We start from the raw sequence: 23,852 nt of genomic DNA, 5'->3' as shown, positions 1-23,852 counted from the left end.
GCATGTGTGTTAGTGGTAATGTTACTTGCCTGGCTTGCATGAGGCCCTGGGCTTATTAAGGAGAATCAGGAGGCAAAGGCAGGAGAATCACAAGTAAGAGGTTAGCCTAGGCAAAGTTAAGGCTCAAGTGGTAGAGTACCTGCCTAGGAGTCTTAAGTTCTGAGTTCAGTTCCCAGTTTTGAGAAAAATAATGAATGATACACTTAAGATTCATGTAGTTCAATGTATGCAAGAAACAGGAACTAGGAATATAGACAGTATTTTAGATATGAATGAAGTAATATTTCTGCTCTAAAAATGACAATGAGGAGTAAATTACATATGTGTTAATAGATGACATTGAATCAAAATCTTTTGTAAAAATAACTGAAATGATCTGGGTACCAGTGCCTCTCAACCTGTAATCCTACTCAGGAGACTGAGATCTGAGGATCACAGTTCAAAGCCAGCCAGGTAGGAAAGTCTGTGAGATTCTTATCTCTAACGAATCACCAAAAAGCCAGAAGTAGAGCTATGGCTCGAGTGGTAGAGTACTAGTCTTGAGCAAAAAAAAAACCCAAGGACAACACCTAGGCCCTGAGTTCGATCCCCAGGATTAAAAAAAATTAATATCATAAAAATCCTAAAGAAAAATAGGTGAATTAGAGATCACCCCATAGAGGTACGTTCAGAATCTACGTTTCCCAGACTGGCTTGGAACTCTCGAGCTTCTGCAATCCCCTTGCCTCACCCTCCCCTAGTAGCTGGGACTACAGGTGTGTGGTACCACACCTGGCTTTAGAAATCATAAGATGATGGGGAGGTTCTCTCAGCATATTAGAATCGTTCTGGATATTTCATACACTGGGGTTATTTGTCGGCTACATCGGGAATTAAATCAGAGGTCCCTGGTGTGTGGTGGGGGGAGGTGAGTGCTGTTGGGTACCTCAGGCTTGTAGTAGAGGGTTGAGGGAGAGCAGGAGTAGGCCTCTCCATTTTCCAGGATGCTGTGCCCTGGGAACCAGGAGAGACTAAAGCGAGCAGCCGCAGCACCTAAGGAAAGCAGTGTCCTTGCTCTGCTCCGCGCTTACCCTCGGCAACCAGACATCAAGGACCTTGCTCCCTCGCAGGCGTCACCCTGCTTTCCAGCTTTGGTTTCCTGTCATCTTTTGTTACTGCTTCTCCTTGATGGGTTGTGCCATCTATGTCACCTCCTTAGGCTACTCGTGCTGTTGTCCTCCCCACCCAAGGGGCAGAGCCCCACCCTGCTAGACTTTGGCCCCAGCTGTTCTTCCCCTTCACATGGTCCCTGGTGGGATGGGTGAGTGACTGCCTGACTCCCTTCCCTGGACATTCACCCCTCACTCACACTTAGCAAAAAACGACTGTCTTGGGCTGACAGGATTTACATGTTTACTTTCGTCGTGCCTGCTGTTTGTGGTGGTGTTACACAGAGGGAGGCAGGGGACTCTTGAAGAATAGTGAGGGACAGTTCTTATGTCTGGAAAGTCAGCACTGAAACCAGACCAAGAAAATCCTTAAAGTCACAACACATGCTAACTCTCAAACATTTTCTTTGTAGGTGGAAAAACTGGTGGATCCGTGGAATTGTGACTCTAACTATGATTTCCCTATTCTTCCTGATCATCTCCATGGGATCCTTTATGCTGATGCTGCTTGTAAGTGGTGGGCATTTCCTTCCGTGTTTCTTGCTTTGTTCTCCAACATTTAGCTAGGACTAAGGTAACCTGGGCATGCAATTAAGAAGAAAAAGAAGATATCCCAAGACTCTGTAAGAGCAGATTTTCTTCTTTAAGCATCTTCTGGTTCACGTGGCTATCTGAGCTCATCTTTTTTGTTTGCAAAATGGCCAGTGTGTCTGTTCACTGGAGACCAAGTATTCGTGACAGATGGATAGAGCCACAGCTCAGCCCACCAGTGCATGCTAGCTATGGCAGAAATACACACACAGCTCTCAGGAATGACTAGATCTCTGACCCTGAAGGAACTTGGTGTAATGACCAAGGCATCCAAGCAGCCACATGGGTGGCGGATGAGAGGGACCAGTCCTGTGACTAACATGTCAGGAGAGAAGATAGAGGGAGACGTGGAATGAGGAATGGCTTCCAGAGCCAAAGACTACACCGATTCCCAATGAGTAGACAGGGGAGGCTGGAATTACAGGTGTAAACCACAGCATTCTGTCTGTTCTTACTGGTAGCATTTTCTTTATCCCATGTCAGTTAATTTGGCCTTTCGTTATATACTCATTTTATTGTTCTTTGGCTGTTCAGAGTATGACATTGAAAGTGAGTAAGAAATTACTCTGAGCTAGGAGCCGGTGGCTCCTGGGTATAATCCTAGGTACTTAGGACGCTGAGATCTGAGGATCATAATCCAAAGCCAGCAAGGGCAGGAATCTGTAAGACTCTCGTTTCCAGTAAGCACCAAAAAGACTGGAAGTGGAATTTTGGTTCAAATATTAGAGCACTACCCTTAAACAGAAAAGCTAAGAGACAGGGCCCAGGTCTTGAGTTCAGGCCCCAGGAACAGTACCAAAAAAGAAATAAAAAAAAAAAACCAGGTACCAGTAGCTAATGCCTGTAACCGTAGATACTCAAGAGGTTGAGATCTGAGGACCATGGTTCGAACCCCGCTCAAGCAGAAAGTCTATAAGACTCTTCTCTCTACTAAACTATCAAAAAAAACCAGAAGTGGAGTTGTGGCCTCAGTGGTAGAATGTTAGCCTTGAGTAAAAAAGTTCAGAGATAGTGCCTATGTTGAATCCAACCTCCAGGACCTGTGTGTGTGCACACATGTGTGCGTGCATGCACGTGTGTACACACACTACTGTTCATTTGATTGGTGACATCCTCTAGCACTTTTTTTCTCAAAGGAAAAATGGCTAAGGAGTAGGACAGAAAGATAGGCAGGCGTGTGCAGGTGCTCAGCAAGCCTGCAGGGCGGGGCCGGGCTCCCCGTCTCAGTCTTTTCAGCCTGCAGGAGGGAGGTGACCCCAGGCGTCTGGAGGCCTGGGCATGGAGGAAGCAAGCGTGCTCAGAATAGTTCTCAGTGCTATGCAGTGAGGCGGGCAGGAGGAAGCAGGCCCCAGTGCAGTCAGGGCCTCAGTAGGCCTTGGGGCATGTGGGGATCCTAGGTGCCTGGAGGGTAGCATCACGGGCAAAGGCCCAGCTGCCTGGCTGCCTCAGAAATAAACATCTTTGAGGCTGGGAAAACAAACAGGGGTTTGACTCTGAAGGGCCCCAGAAGTTGTAAAGTTTGGGTTTATTTAGAAAGGAGTGAGGACCTGGTCTCCCTTAGAAAAAAATGTTTGTGGTTTAGTTTAGAGGGAAAAGTTTACCAAATCAGCCACAGTCTTAACGGAGAACGGAGTGCCTGGGTGGGGGTGGTTATTCCTGTGCACAGTGTGCAACCCCACCAACACCCTGTGTGCAGGGCGGGCAGTGCAGCAGGCATCCACATGGCGAAGAATGGACACAAGCACCCGATAGGACAATCGGGTCCCACTTATGGTTCTCTTTTCTTACTAGTTACAGAGGAGGGTCTCACTGTTACATCTCCACATATAAACCACTAGTCTTTATCATCTGTTTTCCTCATGAAATTTACCTCCTGCTTTTAACACGCACTTACATTGTTGCTAAAATCAGCAACAGTCTGCTGTAGTGCTGTAAGGTATAAGTTGATAAAAAAAAAAATGGTCCTATGGGAGCTCACAAAGGAGCTAAGTACTTCTGTTCCCGGGTTCCTGGTGAGCTTTTCTTCCTTTCAGTACAAGCAAACCTTGATCTAGGACACTGCACAAGCCTTGTATCTTTGGCATATTGACTTTGGCTGCTTGGCTGACTCCCCTGGGAACAGGTTGTGTTTTTCTAAACTACATTATTGAGTGCAGTAATGAGGGCAAGAATCTGTGAATAAAGACTCCTGGTTAACTACTCTTCTAGACAAAATTTGAGACATTTTGAAGTTATTTTTGTGTGCTTCGATTTTTAAAGAGAGAATAATAAACCCGTCGCATGTGGGATCTCTTGATTTTTTTTTTTTTGGTACCATGAAAGGAAAGTATAATTTCTTTTTTCTTTACAAGTTATTTGTTTTGATAGGTTAGCTTTGAGAAGAAAATAAAAATGTTAGAGGTCTAGCTAAAGTAGATTTGAATACCTCCACACACATACACATATACGAATGCCATATAAGATATAGCATTTATTGATCACAAAAAACGAAACTTATGGTATTCCCTTAGGAAGTTGAACAATACACAGCTACCTACCGTTATCTTATTTGTGTTCATAGTACTAATGATATAGCTAGCTTGCATTTGCTTCTTTTTTTCCCCTTATTGGTCAAAGGTACAGAGGGGTTACAGTTTCATATGTAAGGGAGTGAGTACATTTCTTATCCCCCCCGCCGCTCCCTCCCCATTTCCCTCTTACCCCCATGAGTTGTACATTTGGTTTAAACCATCTAGTTTTGTAAATAGGCACGTTTTTTATTGGTTGTGACTTCTAGGTGCTCTAGTTGATGTTCAACATGTTAGAATCTGAACTTGAGTTCTGTCTCCCAGCTAGCCTTAGCATTCATGTGTACTGTCCCAAATCATCTTTGGTATGAGGCTGTGTTCCCTTCTCACCTTATCCCCAGCACTCTGGCTTGATGTGACGTGGTCACCTGAAGGCTCATGTGTTTAGTTTAAGGCTTGGTCCTTAGCTTGGTCCAGTGGCTGAGAGGTGATGCAATTGTGAAGGAACTGACTTCACCAGTGGATTTATCATTTGATGGCATTATCGATTGGGAAGTGACAGAAGCTTTTGGAGGTGAGGTCTAGTTAGAGGAAGTAGATCACGGAGATGAGTCTTTGGGGCTCTTGGCCCAGGCCCTTCTGTCTCAGACTCGGAGATAAACAGCTCCGCTCTACCACGCCCTCTCTACAATGGTGCTGAGCCTTACCACACACCCATAGAGGTGGATCTGTGCCACCACTAACCTCAGAAACCATGAGCCAAAATAAATCTTGCTTCCTTTTATGTGTTTAAGTGAAGTATTTTGTTACAGTGCACCAAATTCAGTTTGTTCCACCTCCTCTGTATCTTGTGTACGTTGTCCTCCAGCTCACTGTGTATCCGTCCTCAGTGGGACTGTTTTTTTCTGGCCTACATCACAGTCTCTACTGTTTGACCTACAGTTAACTCTTGCCACATCAGTTGTCCTAGATATTCATGTCTGTGCATGTCATTCCACTCCTTTGTGCAACCCTTCATGCTGTTACGTAGCTCTCTGTCTTTGCTGCTTTCTTTGTGTTCCAGAAAACTCCAGTCTACATGTGGCTCCTTTAATGTTGCCTCAACCCTCATCTGCAGAACTGACTGCCTCTCCTCCTTTGGTCTAGCTACTGTCCTCTTTGCCCTCTATAGCCTCATCCATTTGGCTACTTCCCCATACACAGTTGTGAGTCTCTTTTGTGATAGACTATTAGACTACAAAAATGGGTGCTGTCTATTGTTTCTATGAATTCACAGCAACTATTAAAGTTGGCTCTTAAGTATGGACTGTTGTGTTTAAGGCTCTTAGTACATTAATTTGAATCAAATGAGTTCTACCAATGTATAGTGATGACATGGAATATCAGTTTCTGTGTAAGCACCTAGCCCAGGATAATATGCATATATTTTAAGGACTTAACTCTAATGTTTTGAATTTCCTATGTTCTGGTTTAAAACATTTCCATATTATCCTTGATCATATAAATATACATGTGCTATTAGAAACCCATTTCCCTCCTCTCAGCAAAATACCATATATCCTCTTAATGGCTACTCTAAATAAAATGTGTTCATAGAAATTGCATCACTCTATTTGAGATTTTAAAAGCTCTTTGGTTCTATAGGTAGCATGACCTTGGCATTTTCTCTTAGTGTTGAGCATTATCCCCATCCTGGGATTCTTTTTTGCAAAAATATCTTTTAATATTATATACAAAGGTTATTTGAAGAAGAACATTTAAATATGCTCTTATATTTAAATTTACTTTTATATTACAACACAGTTAATGCTCAGTGTACTCTTTATTGTACTTTAGCTACAATACTACTTTATGATGAAGCCAAGAGGCACATCTACTTTTTAAGTATAGGATTGGGCATGTCATAAATGTAAAGAGGGAACACATGGCCCAAACTCCTGAATTGAAGGCTTGAAAATGTGCCTATTTGTGGGAATCTCAGAAAGAAATCCCAGAGTATGTTTTTAAATATGAATTTTCTAAGCTTTCTCTGTAAAGGGCCAGATAGCAATACGTTAGACATGAAGAGTTGTAAATAGTTCTGTCATACAATTCTTGAGAAATTAAAAATATCTGTTCTTCACTCAAAGGTCTGGGAGCACTGTAGAGATCCAAAGGTTCTGCTGTGATCACACTCACCTCTTAGTTCATGATAAGTATACATGGTGCGGTTTTCTCCTTGAGCCTTGGATGGGCTTAAGCCAAGCTTCAAAATCACTCTCACCCAAATTAGAGAATGCAGTAGTTGTGAAGGACTACCATGTAGAACATCAAACCACTTACTGCATATGAACATAGGACACTGTGCAAACAGAACTGTATGAGCACTGTTGGTTGTCTGAATGTCTGAAAATAGAGAAGGTGATTTGCCTTGGTGGCATTGCTTTGATTGTCCAGAATTGTCTAGCTCTGAAGATGACACAGCAGGGAGAATGAAAGACTATTCCCAATTCCTGAGTGACTAGTTAGGAGATGTTTTAACTATTTGTTCGACATAATCTTTATCCTTTGTAAGTATGGCAAAATGTGTGGGTAAGTACACACACATAAATGTATATATGTATATGCTTATGTACATATGTAAATATATAGGTAGACACACAGACCTTCGTGTGTGATCATTTTGGTAGCTCAAAGAGACAAAAATGGAAAAATAAGATCTGGACATAGTAGCACCTGCCTGAAATCTCAGTACTTTGGAAATGAAGGCATGAGTATCATGAATTGAGGCCCGCATAGGCTGGCTATATGCCTGGTTCAGAAACAAACAGACAACAATACCAGCAAAGACAAAAAAGGGAATAAATACAAATTGAACACAAACAGTATCTGTCTTGAAAGGTAGCAATGGAAATGAAACTTCAGTAATTAAGTTAGCCTATCAACTGGTCAACCAGTCTTCACCCCTAAATTCTAAACTCTGTTACTTCCTTCTACTTTGGGAAAGATCTGTCAAACCTTTACGAATCATTGTCTTTCCCCTGCATAGGATATCATGTTGTTTTAGAGATATTGAATATTTTATTTTTGCTACTGCCATTCAGAATTAAAGATGAGTGGATTAATATTTTCTAAGAATCATTTGACAAGAAGTTGTTTTTAAATGATGGACAAATGTAAACAATGAGAAATATGTTCATGTCTCTGTTGGTTCCAGGTTCTGGGCATACAAGTGAAATGCTTCCATGAGATTATCACTATAGGCTACAGAGTCTACCATTCCTACGATCTTCCGTGGTTTCGAACACTAAGCTGGTGAGTAAACCCAAAGCTATTTCAGAGATGCAAATTGCTGCATTTCTGAAGTTTGTAGAAGAAGCATCCTGGCCCATCTGTGTTCACTCAGTTTATGTTAAAGGTTTGGTTGGGGGAAAAATAGATGAAAAGAATGAAATTTTTACCACTCTCACTGCAACACAACCCTTTCCCTAGCTCCTCTGTTGGTCCTTGTAGGGCTACCTAATGTATGATGCATATGTGTGTGTATATGTATGTGTATATATACACACATACATACATGTAATCTCCCACTCTGCTTTTAGAACAAGAATATATCAGGTGTTTTTATGGTCATAATTTTATCAGATTAGTTAATAATCTTAATTTCCCATCAATTGATACAATGTAAAATACTTTTATATACAAGTACACATTAACTTACAATCACCAAATAATTTTTAACATTCAAAGTTTTATATCTTTTGTGTGTGTGTGTTTGTGCACATGAGTGTGCATGCATGTGTTTGGGGGGGGGGGAGCTGCTACTGAGGCTGGAACTCAGGGCCTGGTCCCTGTCCCTTAACTTTTTTACTCCAGACTGGTACTCTCCCACTAGAACCACAGCTCCACTTCTGGGGATCAGAGTTTCATAGAGTTCCCTGCTGGGGCTGGCTTTGACCACAATTATCATATCTCAGCCTCCTGAATAATTTGGATTATAAAAGTATGAGCCACTAGCACCCTGATAAAGTTTTATATCTTTAGTTTTTTTTCATATACTAAGCCAGGTATGGTGGTTCATGTCTGGAATCCCAGCTAGTCAGGAGGCAGTGGCAGAAGAATTATGAGTTGTATGCTAGACCAAGAGAAAGGGAGAGCCTGTCTCAGAAACAAAAATATAAAATAAAAGGCCTGGCAACACAGTGGTAGAGTGCTTGCCCAAAGTGTGGGGGCACCTGGGTTTAATCCCCCAGAATTTCAAAAAGCAAACCCCCAGCCCAACTTTTCAGATATTCATAGCAATCAAAAGAATGACCAGGAAATATAATAATAGAGTACTTCATAGTAATCTAAGATTTTGTGTTTTTTAATAGCTATACAATGTAATATTTCATACAAACATACCCCTTCCACCATTCTCCTTTCTAACATGTAATATTGTAATATTTCATACAAACATACCCCTTCCACCATTCTCCCTTCTAACATAATTGTTTTCTTTGTTTTGGAAGGAACCACCAGAGGTTCAGAATAATCAAAGAAAAAATTCTTGATTTTGATGATAGCTGATTTTTTTTCTTACTAGCATGCTTCCCACGAGTGTGAAATGTCAAGTAGACAAACTAATTGGAGAAAAATTCAGTGGTAAACCATGCAGGATTGGATTCTAAGTGTAGAAAAAGAAAGTAGAAGTTAAGATGGGGGTCCTCTAAGCTGGCCTCATGCTGTACCCCCATAATCCCACACTAGGGAAGCCAGAGCAGGAGGAAAATAAGTTAGAGGCCATTCTGAGCTACAGAGACTCTGTCTCAAACATAGTGGAGGTGGCTGGCTGGAGGAGCTGTGTAAAGCTTCACAGACGGATGAGAGATACACTGGCACTCAGAGACAACATTTGGTAGAAAAGAATATTCTGGACTGGAAAAGCGGTACCCACTGTCCCTAGATGTAGGCTAGATAGATATAGCAGGTACTACATGCAGATGGTGAGATGTCACTGATTCTCCCAAACAGAAAGTGTTTATTGGGGGACACTAGCTGGAAGTTGGGTTGCTGGGCTAGACAGGGTAGTTAGAATTAGTTGAGACCAGAGACCACTTGCCCTGGATTTGGGGAATTGATGGGATTTAGTTCCAACATGAGAACCAGAGGTTTAGAACCACTCCTCCCTTTTACTGCTTTCTAGCCAGCTAGAACTCTGCCCTTCCAATAAAGTGCTAAGGAGCTCTCAGACACTGTTTCCCATCCTTTTTTCTGGCCCCCACAAGCAACTATCAGTGTAATCTTGGGCTTAACCTGTCTGAGGGAGGTCATGGAACATATGAGAACTGGGAGAGGGGATTTATAGAGGCTTAAAAAGGTTTTCCTAGAGAATTTTACTTGCTGCTTGTTCCCATCCCTCGCGTGCCATTTAATAAAAGAACCATGGGGCTGGGGATATAGCCTAGTGGCAAGAGTGCCTGCCTCGGATACACGAGGCCCTAGGTTCGATTCCCCAGCACCACATATACAGAAAACGGCCAGAAGCGGCGCTGTGGCTCAAGTGGCAGAGTGCTAGCCTTGAGCGGGAAGAAGCCAGGGACAGTGCTCAGGCCCTGAGTCCAAGGCCCAGGACTGGCAAAAAAAAAAAAAAAAAGAACCATGACTCAACCAGAGTCTGCATGGCCATTGAGAAAAGTGGAAGAACAGTAACACTGAGTACAGGCCTAATTTTCTTTAGGCCAGGTGAGGATGTGACTTACACACACTATTACTAAAAAGTGTTAGATCTGTGCCCACTTTGGGGCTAATCTTCATTAAGAATTTGATACCCAGTGTAAAAAAGAGAGAAAGACAGACAGACACATAGACATAGGGGCAGAGGTGGACAGAGACTGTAGATAGTATCTTATACATTGTGATGGAGTATGTTTTGAGTATATTTTGATTTTCTGAAATTTGTGTTGATATTTATATTATCAAGATATGTAGAGGGCTGGGAATGTGACTTTGTGGTAGATTGCTTGCCTTGCATGCATGAAGCCCTGGGTTTGATTCCTTAGCACCACATAAACAGACAAAGCTGGAAGTGGTGCTGTGGCTCAAGTGGTAGAGTGCTAACCTTGAGCAAAAAGAAGCCAGGTACAGTGTTCAGGCCCTTAGTCCAAGCCCCAGGACTGGCAAAAAATAAAATTAAAAAAACACAAAATATGTAGAATAATTATGTGGGTTAGGAGGAAAAAGCCTTAAACTTTTATTAAAAGGACTGACTTCTTTTTAAATTATAGGTACTTTCTGCTGTGTGTAAACTACTTTTTCTATGGAGAAACCGTAGCTGATTACTTTGCTACATTTGTGCAGAGAGAAGAACAACTTCAGTTCCTCATTCGCTACCATAGGTTTATATCATTTGCACTCTATCTGGCAGGTAAGTGGAGAATTTACTCTATTGATAGCTAATATATTTTCCGTGTTTATTCTTTTTTTTTTGCCAGTCCTGTGGCTTGGACTCAGGGCCTGAGCACTGTCCCTGGCTTCTTTTTGCTCAAGGCTAGCTAGCACTCTGCCACTTGAGCCACAGCGCCCCTTCTGGCCATTTTCTGTATATGTGGTGCTGGGGAATTGAACCCAGGGCCTCTTGTATACGAGGCAAGCACTCTTGCCACTAGGGCATATCCCCAGCCCCCGTGTTTATTCTTTACAACCTTTCTTTGTTATATTTTGTTCCTCTCTCTTCAGTTGTTTCTTATACATAAATGTATTTCTTTAACTTTTTTTTGCTGGTCCTGGGGCTTGAACTCAAGGGCTTGAACTCTTCCATTGAGCTGCACCCCAGTCTGTTGGTTTTGTGGATTTTTTTAAAAACAATTTTACTTTATTTCATGTGATTATTCCTGATCATTTAATAATATCTACAACAAAAGAAAATATATTACAAATATTAGTATTTGTAAATGTATTACAAATATTAGTGTTTTTCTGGTTTGTTGTTGTTGTTATACTGGTGATGAGGCTTGAACTGGGCATTGTCCCTTACCTTTATTGCTTGAGGCTGGTGCTCTACCATTTGAGCCCGGCTTCACTCCTAGCCTTTTGCTCATTAATTAGAGATGAGTCTTTTGGATTTGTCTGCACAGGTTGGCTTGCAATTATGATCTTCAGATCTCAGCCTGTTGAGTAGCTAGGATTTACAGGCCTGCGCCACTGGTGTCAGGCTCAAATTATTCTTTTTTAAAAATCACTATTTCTAAAGATTTATACTGTGAACGAGCATTCCCTACCTCACCACTTCAGCCTCTTCCAGTTTTAAGGGATTTATCTGCTTACTTAGGCTTTACCTGTGAAGCTGTAAAAATCTGTCTCACTTTCCATACTTAGTATTTTTGTCATTGTTCACATTTTTAAACCTACTTCTGTAAAGTCAGCCACCCCTTCTACTTCTATCCCTTTAGGGCTTTTTGTTTGCTGTACTGAGTAACCATGCCACCTTTTCTCTTCACCTAGTTAAACTGCAACAAAGAACTCCTTGGTTGCTCCAGGCTTCCCGTGTCCTTTGGGAGTATCTTTAAATGTGCACTCACACCAGATGGTGTATCACTCCCTTTCCCCTGGACCCCTCTGTCACAGTTTGGTGTGTCCCATTTATTTCTCTGCGGAGGGATGCGCAGCCACCTTCCTTCACAGTTCAGACCCCTGCTCTGTCCTGTGTCTTCCAATGTTTCCGACATCATCCTCCCATTGCTGAAGCACACCTCCAGTATTTTCCTGTGAAATGTTTCGTGATCATACAATTCTGAGGACACCTTTAGTCTAGCCTCAGAAGTTGTTTGATTGACAAGGGCTTCACACTGGGTGTTTGACTTCTACTTAACACTCCAGTTCAGAGTACCTTGGTCACACGCTCGCCTCCACTGGGGCCTTTTCTATCCCATTTCTCTAGACAGCTTTTAGTAACTGCTCAAGGCCGATGTACTACCAGTTGAGCCCAGCTTTTTTTCTGACCTTTTGCTCATCAATTCAAGATAAGAGTCTCTCAGATTCGTCTGGCCTGGCTTCAAATCATGATCCTCAGATCTCGGCCCACTGAGTAGCATTACAGATAATGAGTCACCAGCAGCTGACACTCACCCATCTCCCCTACGCAGATAAGATCAGACATTATAACTTGTAGATTACTTGGCACACCTAAACCTATCTCATACTTTCGCACATCTGCAGGTACATGTACATTGCTGTACTTTAGTACCTAATGGTGGATGACCACATATAAAGCACTACTGTGTTCCTGGCTTTGCCACTGTGGTCCTATACCCCTCATCCCTAAATTCTAACTTCTCCATTCAGGGGAGACAGATAGTAAAATTTGTTTTCTTTGTTTGTTTTTGCCATTTGTACATTGACATATTGCCACCCAACAAAACTTTTCTCAGTAATTGCCTCATATACTATGCTTTTGGACTCTCACAAAATTACTGTTTCTGGGCTGGGAATATGGTCTAGTGGCAAGAGTGCTTGCCTTGTATACATGAAACCCTAGGGTTCGATTCCTCAGCACCACATATATAGAAAATGGCCAGAAGTGGCACTGTGGCTCAAGTGGTAGAGTGGTAGCCTTGAGCAAAGAGAAGCTCAGGGACAGTGCTCAGGCCCTGAGTCCAAGCCCCAGGACTGGCAATAGATAGATAGATAGATAGATAGATAGATAGATAGATAGATAGATAGATAGATCACTATTTCTTTTTTTAAATTAAACAATGCACTGTTAGTGGACAAATGTCATGGACTTAAGACATTTACTACTTTAGGCTCATTGGGTCGCAGAAGCTCATTTGAAAGTTAGCGCAGTCATTATTTGAGAAGATATCTGATTGCTTCCTGATGCAGGGTCCTGAATGTGGAGAGGTTGAGATATCAGGGAAAATGAGGCAGGTAATGTGCCTCCCAGGAGCGGAAGCTGTGAGATTCAAGTTCTGTAGTTCATTTCCTAGCTGTGAACATGGGGCCACTGAAGCATGGAGAAGAGGAGGAGGGCCTTGATCTGATGAGGGTGCAGAGGCCCTGGAAGCTTTAAAGAAGAGAGCGAAGGTATGGAAAAGGTAGAAAAAAATCTGACTTCTGCCTGATGGAGAGCAGGAAAGAGCATTCCAAAAGGTGAGCCCAGCTAGCTAAGCCAGGAATGGAACCAAGAGAGGATTGCCTAGTCTGGCTGTTAGGCATGCAAGACTGGCAAGATAGGCAGGAGCTGTGTTTGAGATGCTTGTATGTTGTAGGAAGGATTTGGATCAATTTTGGGGAAACCTTTGGGGGATTATATGGTAAGAGATTCCCTAAGATGTGTGGCTAAATGAAAGATGTGAAGGGAGAGAGGTCGGGTAAGAAGCTAGGAACCTAAAGACTTGAACCCTTAAGGTGTGTGTACTTGCTACAAAGGGGACATAAATTGAGAACATGAAGACACAGTGGGTTGATCTTAGAACATAAGTGATATGCTTTGACAGTTTTTGAAAATATTATGCATTTGCATTTTATATTTGAAAAACGTGCTTTATTATTGTTGTGTTTCTGTAGAAGTAATATTTTCCTTTTGTGCATTTCTCAGTTTCCAACAATGGTAATATTTTTTCAAAACTCTGTCCTACTTGGAAATAGACATTATTACAGTCCTTCAAATGCATTGTTAAAAGGAAGCAAAGAGGTGCTACATTATACAGTGAAACTTACAGTACAAAGCCAGAACAGAACTCTGCCTACTATCATTTTAAGAGTGGCCCTATTGGGTTGTAAGCACTAATTTGTGTTCCTCTTCTTTGGATCATTCCCAGCGCTCAGAGCTTGACCTTGGCATTTAGGTTCCCTGCTGTATTGAATTAAAAGGCTGAGAACATGGACATCCACACGTTTCTTGCTGATACTTTCTTAGCATTATTACTGTTTGGATGGCTGTTTTGAGGATTCTGTTAAAGTGGTTATGAACTTTGTCTACCAAATAGAGTTAGACTTTAAAATAGAGAACAAAATAGAGTGCTGTATTGAGATATTTTTCTATACTGTTGAAGTCTTTGTTAAGTAATGTTTGAGTGGCTTCATCTAAATGTTAGTTTTACTGCAGTGATCAAATGAGTTTGGAAGTTTAAGTCTCTGTGAATGTTCAAAGCAGAGACAGTTAGGCTATTTCATTGACATTGACTTTTTTGTCCTGGTGCTGTTCTGGGCCTTGAACTCAGGGCGTGGGCACTGTCCTGAGCCTTTTTTGCTCAAGGCTAGTGCTCTACCACTTGAGCCACAGCTTTTGTTAATTGGAGTTAAGAGTCTCACAGACCTTCCTGCTCAGGCTGGCTTTGAACTTCAGTCCTCAGCTGTCAGCCTCCTGAGTTAGGATTACAGTCATGAGCCACCAGTGCTCTCTTGACATTGATTTTTTTTTTCTTTTTCTTTTTTTAAAAAAGTTTTTATTATCAAACTGATGTACAGAGAAGTTACAGTTTCATACGTTAGGCATTGGATACATTTCTTGTACTGTTTGTTACCTTGTCCCACATACCCCACTCCCCCCTCCCCCTTACCCTTTCCCCCCCTGTGGTGTTTAGTTCACTTACACCAAACAGTTTTGCAAGTATTGCTTTTGTAGTTGTTTCTCTTTTTTTACCCTGTGTCTCTCAATTTTGGTATTCCCTTTCAATTTCCTAGTTCTAATACCAGTATACTTGACATTGATTTTGATTGAAATAAAATGTAGATATCTTTCTGTCTGACCCATTCATTGAGGGCTATGAAATTAAATGACTTATTTCCTGTCATGCAAAATGACTCACTAAGACCTAGGCATCATCCCAACATTTAGATAATTTTATCATAAATTGAACTTAACTGATAGCAAAGAAAGAACGAACAGTGGAATTAAAATTCATGAAAAAGACTTTTCTAGAAACTAGATATATAGAGAAAGGAACTTTTTTTTACCACTTCAGTCGTTTGGATTTGGGGCTCTGTTGAAGACAGAGCAGCAATGTAGGTAGATATTGTACAGTAATGCATAAATGAGCTTACAGTGTCTGACTCTACATCTCATGTCTTAACCAACTATACTAGTTATGTTCACTAAATACATTTTCTTGTACTTAGGCATGACTATTTTGATTTCTTTAAAATCCTTGAGGAGGTGGTATGAGTTGAATATAATGCTTTGAATTCAAGGTAATCAATGGACATGTAGATTAACATATGTTTAAAATAAATACAATTAAAATTTTTTCCAAAAATATTCCAAGTCTCTTTCATATCAGAGGATGTTTTGATGAAATCTTTAGGAAGAGTCATAGAAAACTTCAGAAAGGACTGTATCTTCAAAACCCCTTATTAACTTTTGATTAAAAACCTATATGTATACTGTATGTAGTATTCTATACCTTAAACCCATCAGTTTTTAATAACAAACTGTTTTGGGGGTATTCAGGTGTGGGTTTTTTTTTTTTTTTTGTAGATTGCTTGCTTAGCATGCACAGGGCCCAGGTACCAGTATTCTTTTTAATCTTAGTTAATATGATCTGTATGTATGATAATTTTTGCAAAGCATGTGTCCCTAAACCATTTTGTAAATAATTCAGATCTGAATAAAGACCTACACAGTTAAGTGTTCTTCTGAATTTATTTAGGATGATGCTATGGCATTTTTTTTTTTGAAGTTCCAGTATTTGAGCAAAAACAATGAAAAGTCTAACCAAGTTCAGGATGAGGGATGAGTTTGGAGCTCTACTGTGCAAACCTGGCTCCTTGCAGGATGAAGAAGATTTACTGATATGGTTAATCACCAATGGTACCATTTAAAAACAGCCTTATCTTTTCTTTTGGCTGTGTCTTCAACTAAACTACAAGCTTTTAAATCCCAGCACCTGTCTTATTCATCTTTTGTGGACCTTGTGCCTGAAGCATCAAAGAGGCTTCGAAATTTCTTTTCTTGTTTGGGTATTTCATCTTTTTGGACTCTTGAGGGTGTCTCTTTCTCCTGGGCCCTTCTGGACTTCGTGAGCATCTCTTTCTCTAGCGTTCTTCCTAGTCTGTTGAATAATGGGTTCTCCTCATCACTTGAGGAGCTCCTGGGTCCACACAGCGCACACACCTTTCTGTCAGCACCACTAGCACATTTTCCCAAGGAACAGTCATTCAGTGCAGGCAAACATAATTATATACAAAAGCTGTACTTTAGGCGGCCTTTTTTTTCAGGAATTCCTTTTTAAAATTATACTGTAGTATCACATGATTTTAATTGGAAACACAGCCATGTACATGTTCTTTGCTAGTTACAGTAAAAAGTAGAACTGTGAACCCAAATGATGACTTATCCTTTCTGTAGGTTTATTAAAAATGCATACAAATTTTTGTTTATTTAAATAGTCAAGTGGCTACATGATTGTGAATGAAAATGATTTTCATATGCTTCTCTTTCAGAGTGTTTTTCTTTAGAATTAATATCTAATGTTAGATATGCTAGGAAAAAACACTCCTCCCCTGTGGCCAGAGAAATATAGTGTCTCAATGCATTTAGGAATCAGATAATTGTATGCTTTAGAAGAAACTAGAGCAAGTGAAAGTGAGTTACTAAGACTGTCCTGGAAAAATGTCCATTAGGAAATGTGAAATAATTCTGATGGTACTTTTGTTTGAAGAAATGTTTTAGGGTGAGAGGTGTTATGTAATTTAAGCAAAAAAGGACACCATGTATTTTGGGGCAGTTTTTGTGAGGAGATACTTCAGAGCTAATGACACGGAGATATTCCATGGTTGTGTTTGGGACAAGGGGTTCTGCTAGACAGAAAAGGAGGTCCCAACAGTGTCTGGCTTGTGTCTCTGCTTTGCCCTTTCCCTGTTAGCCTCCAAACCAACCCTGTGACATTCAGTCTTAACTACAGAGTGATGGCATAAAACAGCCTACAGGAGCTGGGAATATGGCCTAGTGGTAGAGTGATTGCCTCACATACATGAGGCCCTGGGTTCAATTCCTAACACCACATATATAGGGAAAAAAAGTCAGAAGTAGCACTGTGGCTCAAGTGGTAGAGTGCTGGCCTTGAGCAAAAAGAAGCCAGGGACAGTGCTCAAGCCCTGAGTTCAAGCCCCAGGCCTGGAAAAAAAAGAAGCCTAGACATTCCATTGGTATTTGAACTGCTAGATGTCTACCTCTATAGAAGGAAATCTTAGAAGTAACAATAATCAAAGGAGTCTTTTAGGCACTTGGCAATTGTAATATATGAGTTCTGTTCCCTGTATCCTGTCCCCTCCCTCTTGACATAAAAGCTTTCACTCATGTTTTCATGTGCTTTTGTAGTCCAGTTATCCCCTCTACTAGTATGTATTCTCTTCTTTTGTCATTCTCCTCCACACTTGGACATGTAGAATCTATCACCAAAGAAGAGCTCTGAGCAGTCGCTGTTTGGTTCTTTGCTCCACTGAGAGCTTACCCTAGTATGTAGGATGCTCATGGTCTGTAGAAGACAGATCGAACAATTCCTATGGAATCCAATGGTTGGCCTAGGTTATGTTTCTCAGAGAACTCACTCCCCAGTCGTAGAACCCAAGATAAACATGGCTATTTATCTGAATGAAACTTGGGGTTTGGTGTATTTTTAGAGTCCTCTTTGGTCAAACAAATACATCTTTGGAAGTTTACTGGTGTATCCGACAGGAAATGCTTCATATTGCCTGTCATTATTTTAGTATATGACTTAGATTTCACAAATAAGTCAGAAATAATTATTTAGTAACGTTTTCACTAATGAGATACAGACGTAAGCCAAATGTTGGTAAATCTTGAAATGGTTAAATATATATATATATATTTTTTTATTTTTTTATTTTTTTGCCAGTCCTGGGCCTTGGACTCAGGGCCTGAGCACTGTCCCTGGCTTCTTTTTGCTCAAGGCTAGCACTCTGCCACTTGAGTCACAGCGCCACTTCTGGCCATTTTCTGTATATGTGGTGCTGGGGAACCGAACCTAGGGCTTCAAGTATACGAGGCAAGTGCTCTTGCCACTAGGCCATATCCCTAACATTGTCCTGAGAAATTGCAAGTGAACTCTTCACCCCAGTCCCATGGTTAGGGGTTAGCTAGAGTCACTAAACCTTGAGTTGTCAGTAGGATCTAACATTATTTTTTTGCCCTGTAACTTTTTGTACATTACCAAACCTTTCTATGAATTTTCTTCATCTGTAAAATAAAGGTGATATAGATACCTATATCATATGGATATTGAAAGAATCTGGAAGTTAATATATAGAAAATGTTAGAACCTGAAACCCATTTATGTGTTCAATGGATGTTAGCTGACATAATGGTTGTTGTTAATTTTCATATTGTATAGTAATGGAATGCATTCTATATATAAACTCTTATGAATTGAGTGTCTGTGTGTGTGTGTGTCTGTGTGTCTTTTCTGCTGTACTAGGAAAACAAACCCAGGACCTTGCACTAGAGAAGCACTCTACACTTGTGTTACACCACTAGTCCACTCTTGAACTGGCATAACAAATTTTATTCAACTGAAATTCAAGATCTCTCTTCTATGCCCACATGAATTATTTAATTAATGCAAAAGGCGTGTGTTGAAATTGTGCCAAGGAAAATATTAGACAATTTGAAATTGTTTCCCTCAAGAAACATATTAAAATAGTTAATGTAGTAGGAGAAATGACATATGAATAAATGTCTGAAATATGCCTGGATATGATGAAGGACATTGCTTTATTTGATTCAAGGAGTTCATGCTTCATACAGAATTATACAACATGCGCATGTTTTTGTTCTTGAACAGGTTTCTGCATGTTTGTGCTGAGCTTGGTGAAGAAACACTATCGACTGCAGTTTTATATGGTGTGTATTAACCATTATTCTGTAGTTATAAAACCTTACCTCTTTTTTCACTGTAGTAAAGAGATATAATCTAATTCATTACTTAATACCTTCTGTATCTTGGTTTGGGTGACTAATAAACATAGTGTTGGAAGTTGAAATATTGTTAGCCTGGTGCAGGGTACTCATACCTCTAATCCTAGCTACTCAGGAGACTGAGATCTGAGGATTGTGATTCAAAGACAGTCACAGCAGGGAATTCTGTGAGACTTTTATCTCTGATGAACCTCTAAAAAGCTGGAAATGAATCTGTGAATCAAGTTGTAGAGTGCAAGCCTTGAGCAAAAGTGCTCAGACACAGCACGGGCCCTGAGTTCAATCCCTAAGGCCTGCACAAAAACAAACAATGTCAAGTCCTCTCAAAATTTTCATTAAAAAATTCAAAGATGAAAATTTTAAATAAATTATTTAAGCTCCCTGGATATGTAGAAATTTGAAACATTTTCAGTCTCCTGGACAGTTAAGTGTGGGAAACATCTATTGCATTGTTGGGTGGAAGTTAATTGTGTTCCAAAGCTGTTAGCATGAGTGTTAAAAGGCTGAGGATATTTTCTTGGTAGCTTCAGTTAGACATAGAATTGCAAAATTCCTTTTGGCATAGGGAATTTTGCTAAGTGAATCAAAATAGTTTATGTTTTATGAAATATCTACTTTTATACTTATATTCTCAATGTATAGCTAATTATCAGACTAAAACACAATTTGCTATGTAGATTTATGAGTTCACATGTTACTAAAGCTTACTTTAGACTAGGACAATATCTCCTATTGGTGCTTTCTTTTTTTTTCTATTAGGAGAGTCTGTTTGGGAATGTGGGTTAGTGGTAGAGTGTTTGTCTAGCATGCATGAAGCCCTGGGTTCAATACCGCAGCACCACATAAACAGAAAAAGCCAGAAGTGGCTCTGTGGACCAAGTGGCAGAGTGCTAGCCTTGAGCAAAAGAAGCTCAGGGACAGTGCTCAGGCCCTGGGTTCAAGCCGCCAGGATCAGCACACACTCAAAGAAAGACAGTCTGTTAACTATAGTTGCTGGGAAACTATTTTTTACATTCTTTATTTCAGGGAATCTGAAAGTAAAATTATTTTTTAAAATCTGTGAATCATCAAATTAGAAAATAAAAGACCTGTGAAAATAAAATCCTCTTTTAGTGTCTTCAGGGCCTTGGTTCCATGACTACAAGGCCTTTACATAAAATGCCGTACCGTTTTCATAGAACATACTTATATCCTCCTACGTACTTCATCAACTATGGGTTGCTAATACCCAACACATGGAAAACACTATGGAAGTAGTCGTTGTATTATATTATCTCTGGAATTTTGAAAGGTCATCTTTTAAATCTCAATTCAAATTATGACTAATACATTGGAGCAGTAGCTTCTTTTGGTTCACATTCTATCCACAGTGGTGGTGTTACATGGATGAAATAGCAACCTTTGAAAACTTAACACTAAATACTGTCATTGAAGACCTGTGGACATCAACTTCTAACATGAAAAAATAACTTAAGGACAATTGAATCCTGCTGTTTGAATCATTTGAAATTAGAAATAACTCCTTATGGGGAAAGTTACCATAAAAAAGCTTCTAAAGAAACAGTACTTTTAAACATGTTCTATAACTGCAGAATCCACCCAGAGGCTATAACATTTCTCTCTAAATGCCACAGCAACATCATAAATTTCTCATTATTTAAATGAAGTGGTCCAATATTAAGGTTTATTTTTATGTGTGGTTTTTAACTTAGTAGAATATCTCACCTTTCTCTTGTGTATAAATTAAGATTACTTTGTTTAATGTTTTCATTATTTCCAAATTCTAATAGGCAGTATAATGAATATAGTTTACTAACTGCACTTATTTTGTATGACCTTATCTTCACCTTATTTTGACTCAAAGTCATGGCATAAGTGTGTGCCTTAATTGCTCTTGCTTCTTTGGCTGCAGTGATCAGTTGTGTTTGCTAATTTTTGTGTTGTTGGGCTATTAACAGTTCGCATGGACTCATGTCACTTTACTGATAATCGTTACTCAGTCACATCTTGTCATCCAAAATCTGTTTGAAGGCATGATATGGTAAGGGAACACTGTTACACTGCATTATATTTTATGTCTAGTTCCTGTGAAAAACGCTTTAACATTGGCCAGTGTCTTACAGATTTCTGCTAAAACGTACTAGCTATGTTTTGATTCCCTATTCCATTTCAGTAACTTGAGTTTTGCTTACTGTTTGGCAACTAAAGGCAAAATGCTTCATTAACACTTAGAAGCCTTAAAGTTCCAAGTAAAATGCCAAAGTCCTCATCACAAGTCTAAACAGTTGCCTTTGTAGATAGCCATAAACCTTTGGGTGACTTTTGACTTTTTACAAAGGCTGGACTTGTAAACGAATTTTTGGTTTGCATAGAATACAGAAAGAATATGAGGCTCTGCTTTCCAGGCCTGTCAGAAGTGCCCTCTCTCCAGCTGTCAGATGGGTAGTTGTCTACTTCTGTGGGAGAAGCTTCCAGACTCCGCCTGGGTGACTTACTAGCTCTGTGCTAGAAGCCTGCAGACACAGAAAGCATTTTTATTAATCAAGAGTTATAAAATTTATTAGTTAATTAGTTGAAATGAAGAAAAATGGCATGTTTTTTATATATAGGAAACACTGGCCACAATCCTTTTTAGCTTATTAATATCTTTAGAGTTGTTGAGTTTCATCAAGATAGGTTTTATTACTTCAACAGCTTACGATTGTTGCTAAAATTTATGTGTGCATGTGTCTGTATAAAAAACTAAAAATTACTTATTTTAAGCTGTCTGCCATATAAAAACTTTTAATCAAGGGAAAACCGTTTCTAAAGTAAGTAGGTTATGTATAATTTGTAGAGTTTAATGCAATCATAGACTTGCTAAGAAAGAATTAAAATTAATACCGTTTTATAAAATAGAATTTGCATTAAGAACTTGATACAAATTTATCAGATTATAATCTGTCTATATGAATGATTCGTTTCCATTTAAAAGGCTGCTTGTCTTAAAAGAAATTTCATATTTTATAACTCATTTCTCATAAAGCTCAAACATAAATGCTCATAACTATAGAAATTGATTGTTATTTTTAGCAATGTTCTCTTAGTGTTTATAGGTTTCAGTCTGCTTAATTGCTAAATGAACAAATGTAGTTGGTATTTATTGCTTCTGCTAATGTTTTGTCAAGTGTCATGTTCTGAACTAGGCCACAGTGTAATCTAAAGGATTATTATATTGGCTCATAATGACTCATAACATATGAATATTTGCTACCTAATCATACGGACTTTTTCTGCTGACTTTTTTTAAGGTTCCTTGTTCCAATATCAAGTGTTATCTGCAATGACATCACTGCTTACCTTTTTGGATTTTTTTTTGGAAGAACTCCATTAATTAAGGTAATGGAAAAAGCCAGCGACTCCCATAACCTTAAAGATTAAACACTAGAAAACATTTTCTACAACTGTTTTGCTGTTACACATTTTTTTATTCTCAGGTGCCTGGGATTTTCCTTAGCTGTACATATCAACTACAGTGTAGGGGCCATGAGCCATACTCATATTAATCCTTTCTGGGTTCTTCATCAGTCTACTGGCTCCTTAGGACAGGCTGGACTCCATTGCTGACCCTGCTTCATGGAGGTTCATTTGCTTTCCTTCAGCTGGTCTCCTTGGCTATCCCTTTCTTTTCCAAAATTTTTAAAGAGCAAATTATATTATTCTCATAAACCTTTGTTATTTCTCTGAATTGTAGACACATTCATATTTAGAAAAGATCTGAGGGACCTATGGTAAAATACTGATTACTATGGTCATTATTAGTAGCCTATTGTATCATTATTAATAATGAAAGAATGCAAAAGGAGAGTGTCCCTGGACAGACCATGTTGTTTTACCTTAGATTTGATTCTCTTCTTGGGCAGTAGAGACAAAGAGATGAGCAAGGTGATTTTATAGATGAATTCAGTTATACTGTTCTCATTTGGGGGAAGAAACCAGTGGAAATCAAACGATTTACTAGAACTGATTTCTTTAAAGAAAAATTGTTTTTCATGTTGGGACTTCAGACAGGAGTCACTAGCTTCACAGAGTGGGCAAATTCAGTAGTACTTGCATACGTGTATTATTTGACTTTTTTTTTTTGCAGTAGTGGGATTCAAACTCAGAGCCTCAGACTTACTAGGCAGGTCCTCAACCACTTGAGCAAAGTCCCCAGCCCTGTGTCTTAATTACTTTGATGTTATCATTCAAAGATAGCTTTGGAGGGATTTAAGACCATTGTTCAGAATTATCATGCTGTTTGTTCAGAGTGAGTGAAGGTTCCTGGAGAAATATTCCTGGAGTGAGGAATGCAGGGACTTCCTGTCCTTCAGAAAACCTTGGTCAACTCTTTTCCCTGTGAGAATCCAGACTCAGCATCAGGCTGAGCTGCAGGGAAACTGCAGGCTGGTATGTATCTTTGAAATGTGTCTAAAGCTGCTGTATCAAAAGAACAAATGTTCCGGGGGTCTGAACAGGCCAACCTTTGGGGCTTAAGAATTCTTCCAGAAAGACTGTTAGAGCCAGAGAACAATCTGACTTTGAACTTTGCCTCCTAGTAATTTTTATCAGGCTTGATTCGTTGTATAACACACCTAGATGATTGAGTAATTAACTCATGATATGTTGTGAGTCACCTTGATTTGATAAACCCAGTTTAATCTGTAGACCCTTTCAAATTTGAGTCCACTC

The 23,852-nt window shown here is 39.7% G+C and overlaps 1 protein-coding gene across 1 annotated transcript in view; it reads left to right on the top strand.

Moving 5' to 3' along the window:
- Positions 1 to 23,852, top strand: part of Cds1 (CDP-diacylglycerol synthase 1) — a 58,867-nt gene that overhangs the window by 23,208 nt on the left and 11,807 nt on the right. The window contains exons 3-8 of the mRNA XM_048364344.1: positions 1,562 to 1,658; positions 7,443 to 7,540; positions 10,492 to 10,631; positions 19,009 to 19,067; positions 21,101 to 21,183; positions 22,433 to 22,520. Coding sequence (XP_048220301.1) covers positions 1,562 to 1,658; positions 7,443 to 7,540; positions 10,492 to 10,631; positions 19,009 to 19,067; positions 21,101 to 21,183; positions 22,433 to 22,520 — 565 coding nt within the window. The remainder of the gene's footprint in view (positions 1 to 1,561; positions 1,659 to 7,442; positions 7,541 to 10,491; positions 10,632 to 19,008; positions 19,068 to 21,100; positions 21,184 to 22,432; positions 22,521 to 23,852) is intronic.

The sequence above is a fragment of the Perognathus longimembris genome, chromosome 16, assembly GCF_023159225.1.
Source record: "Perognathus longimembris pacificus isolate PPM17 chromosome 16, ASM2315922v1, whole genome shotgun sequence".
In the NCBI taxonomy this organism is placed as follows: Eukaryota; Metazoa; Chordata; class Mammalia; order Rodentia; family Heteromyidae; genus Perognathus; species Perognathus longimembris.
Note: the sequence above shows the minus strand (reverse complement) of the source record. Positions and strands in the feature narration are given on the sequence as shown.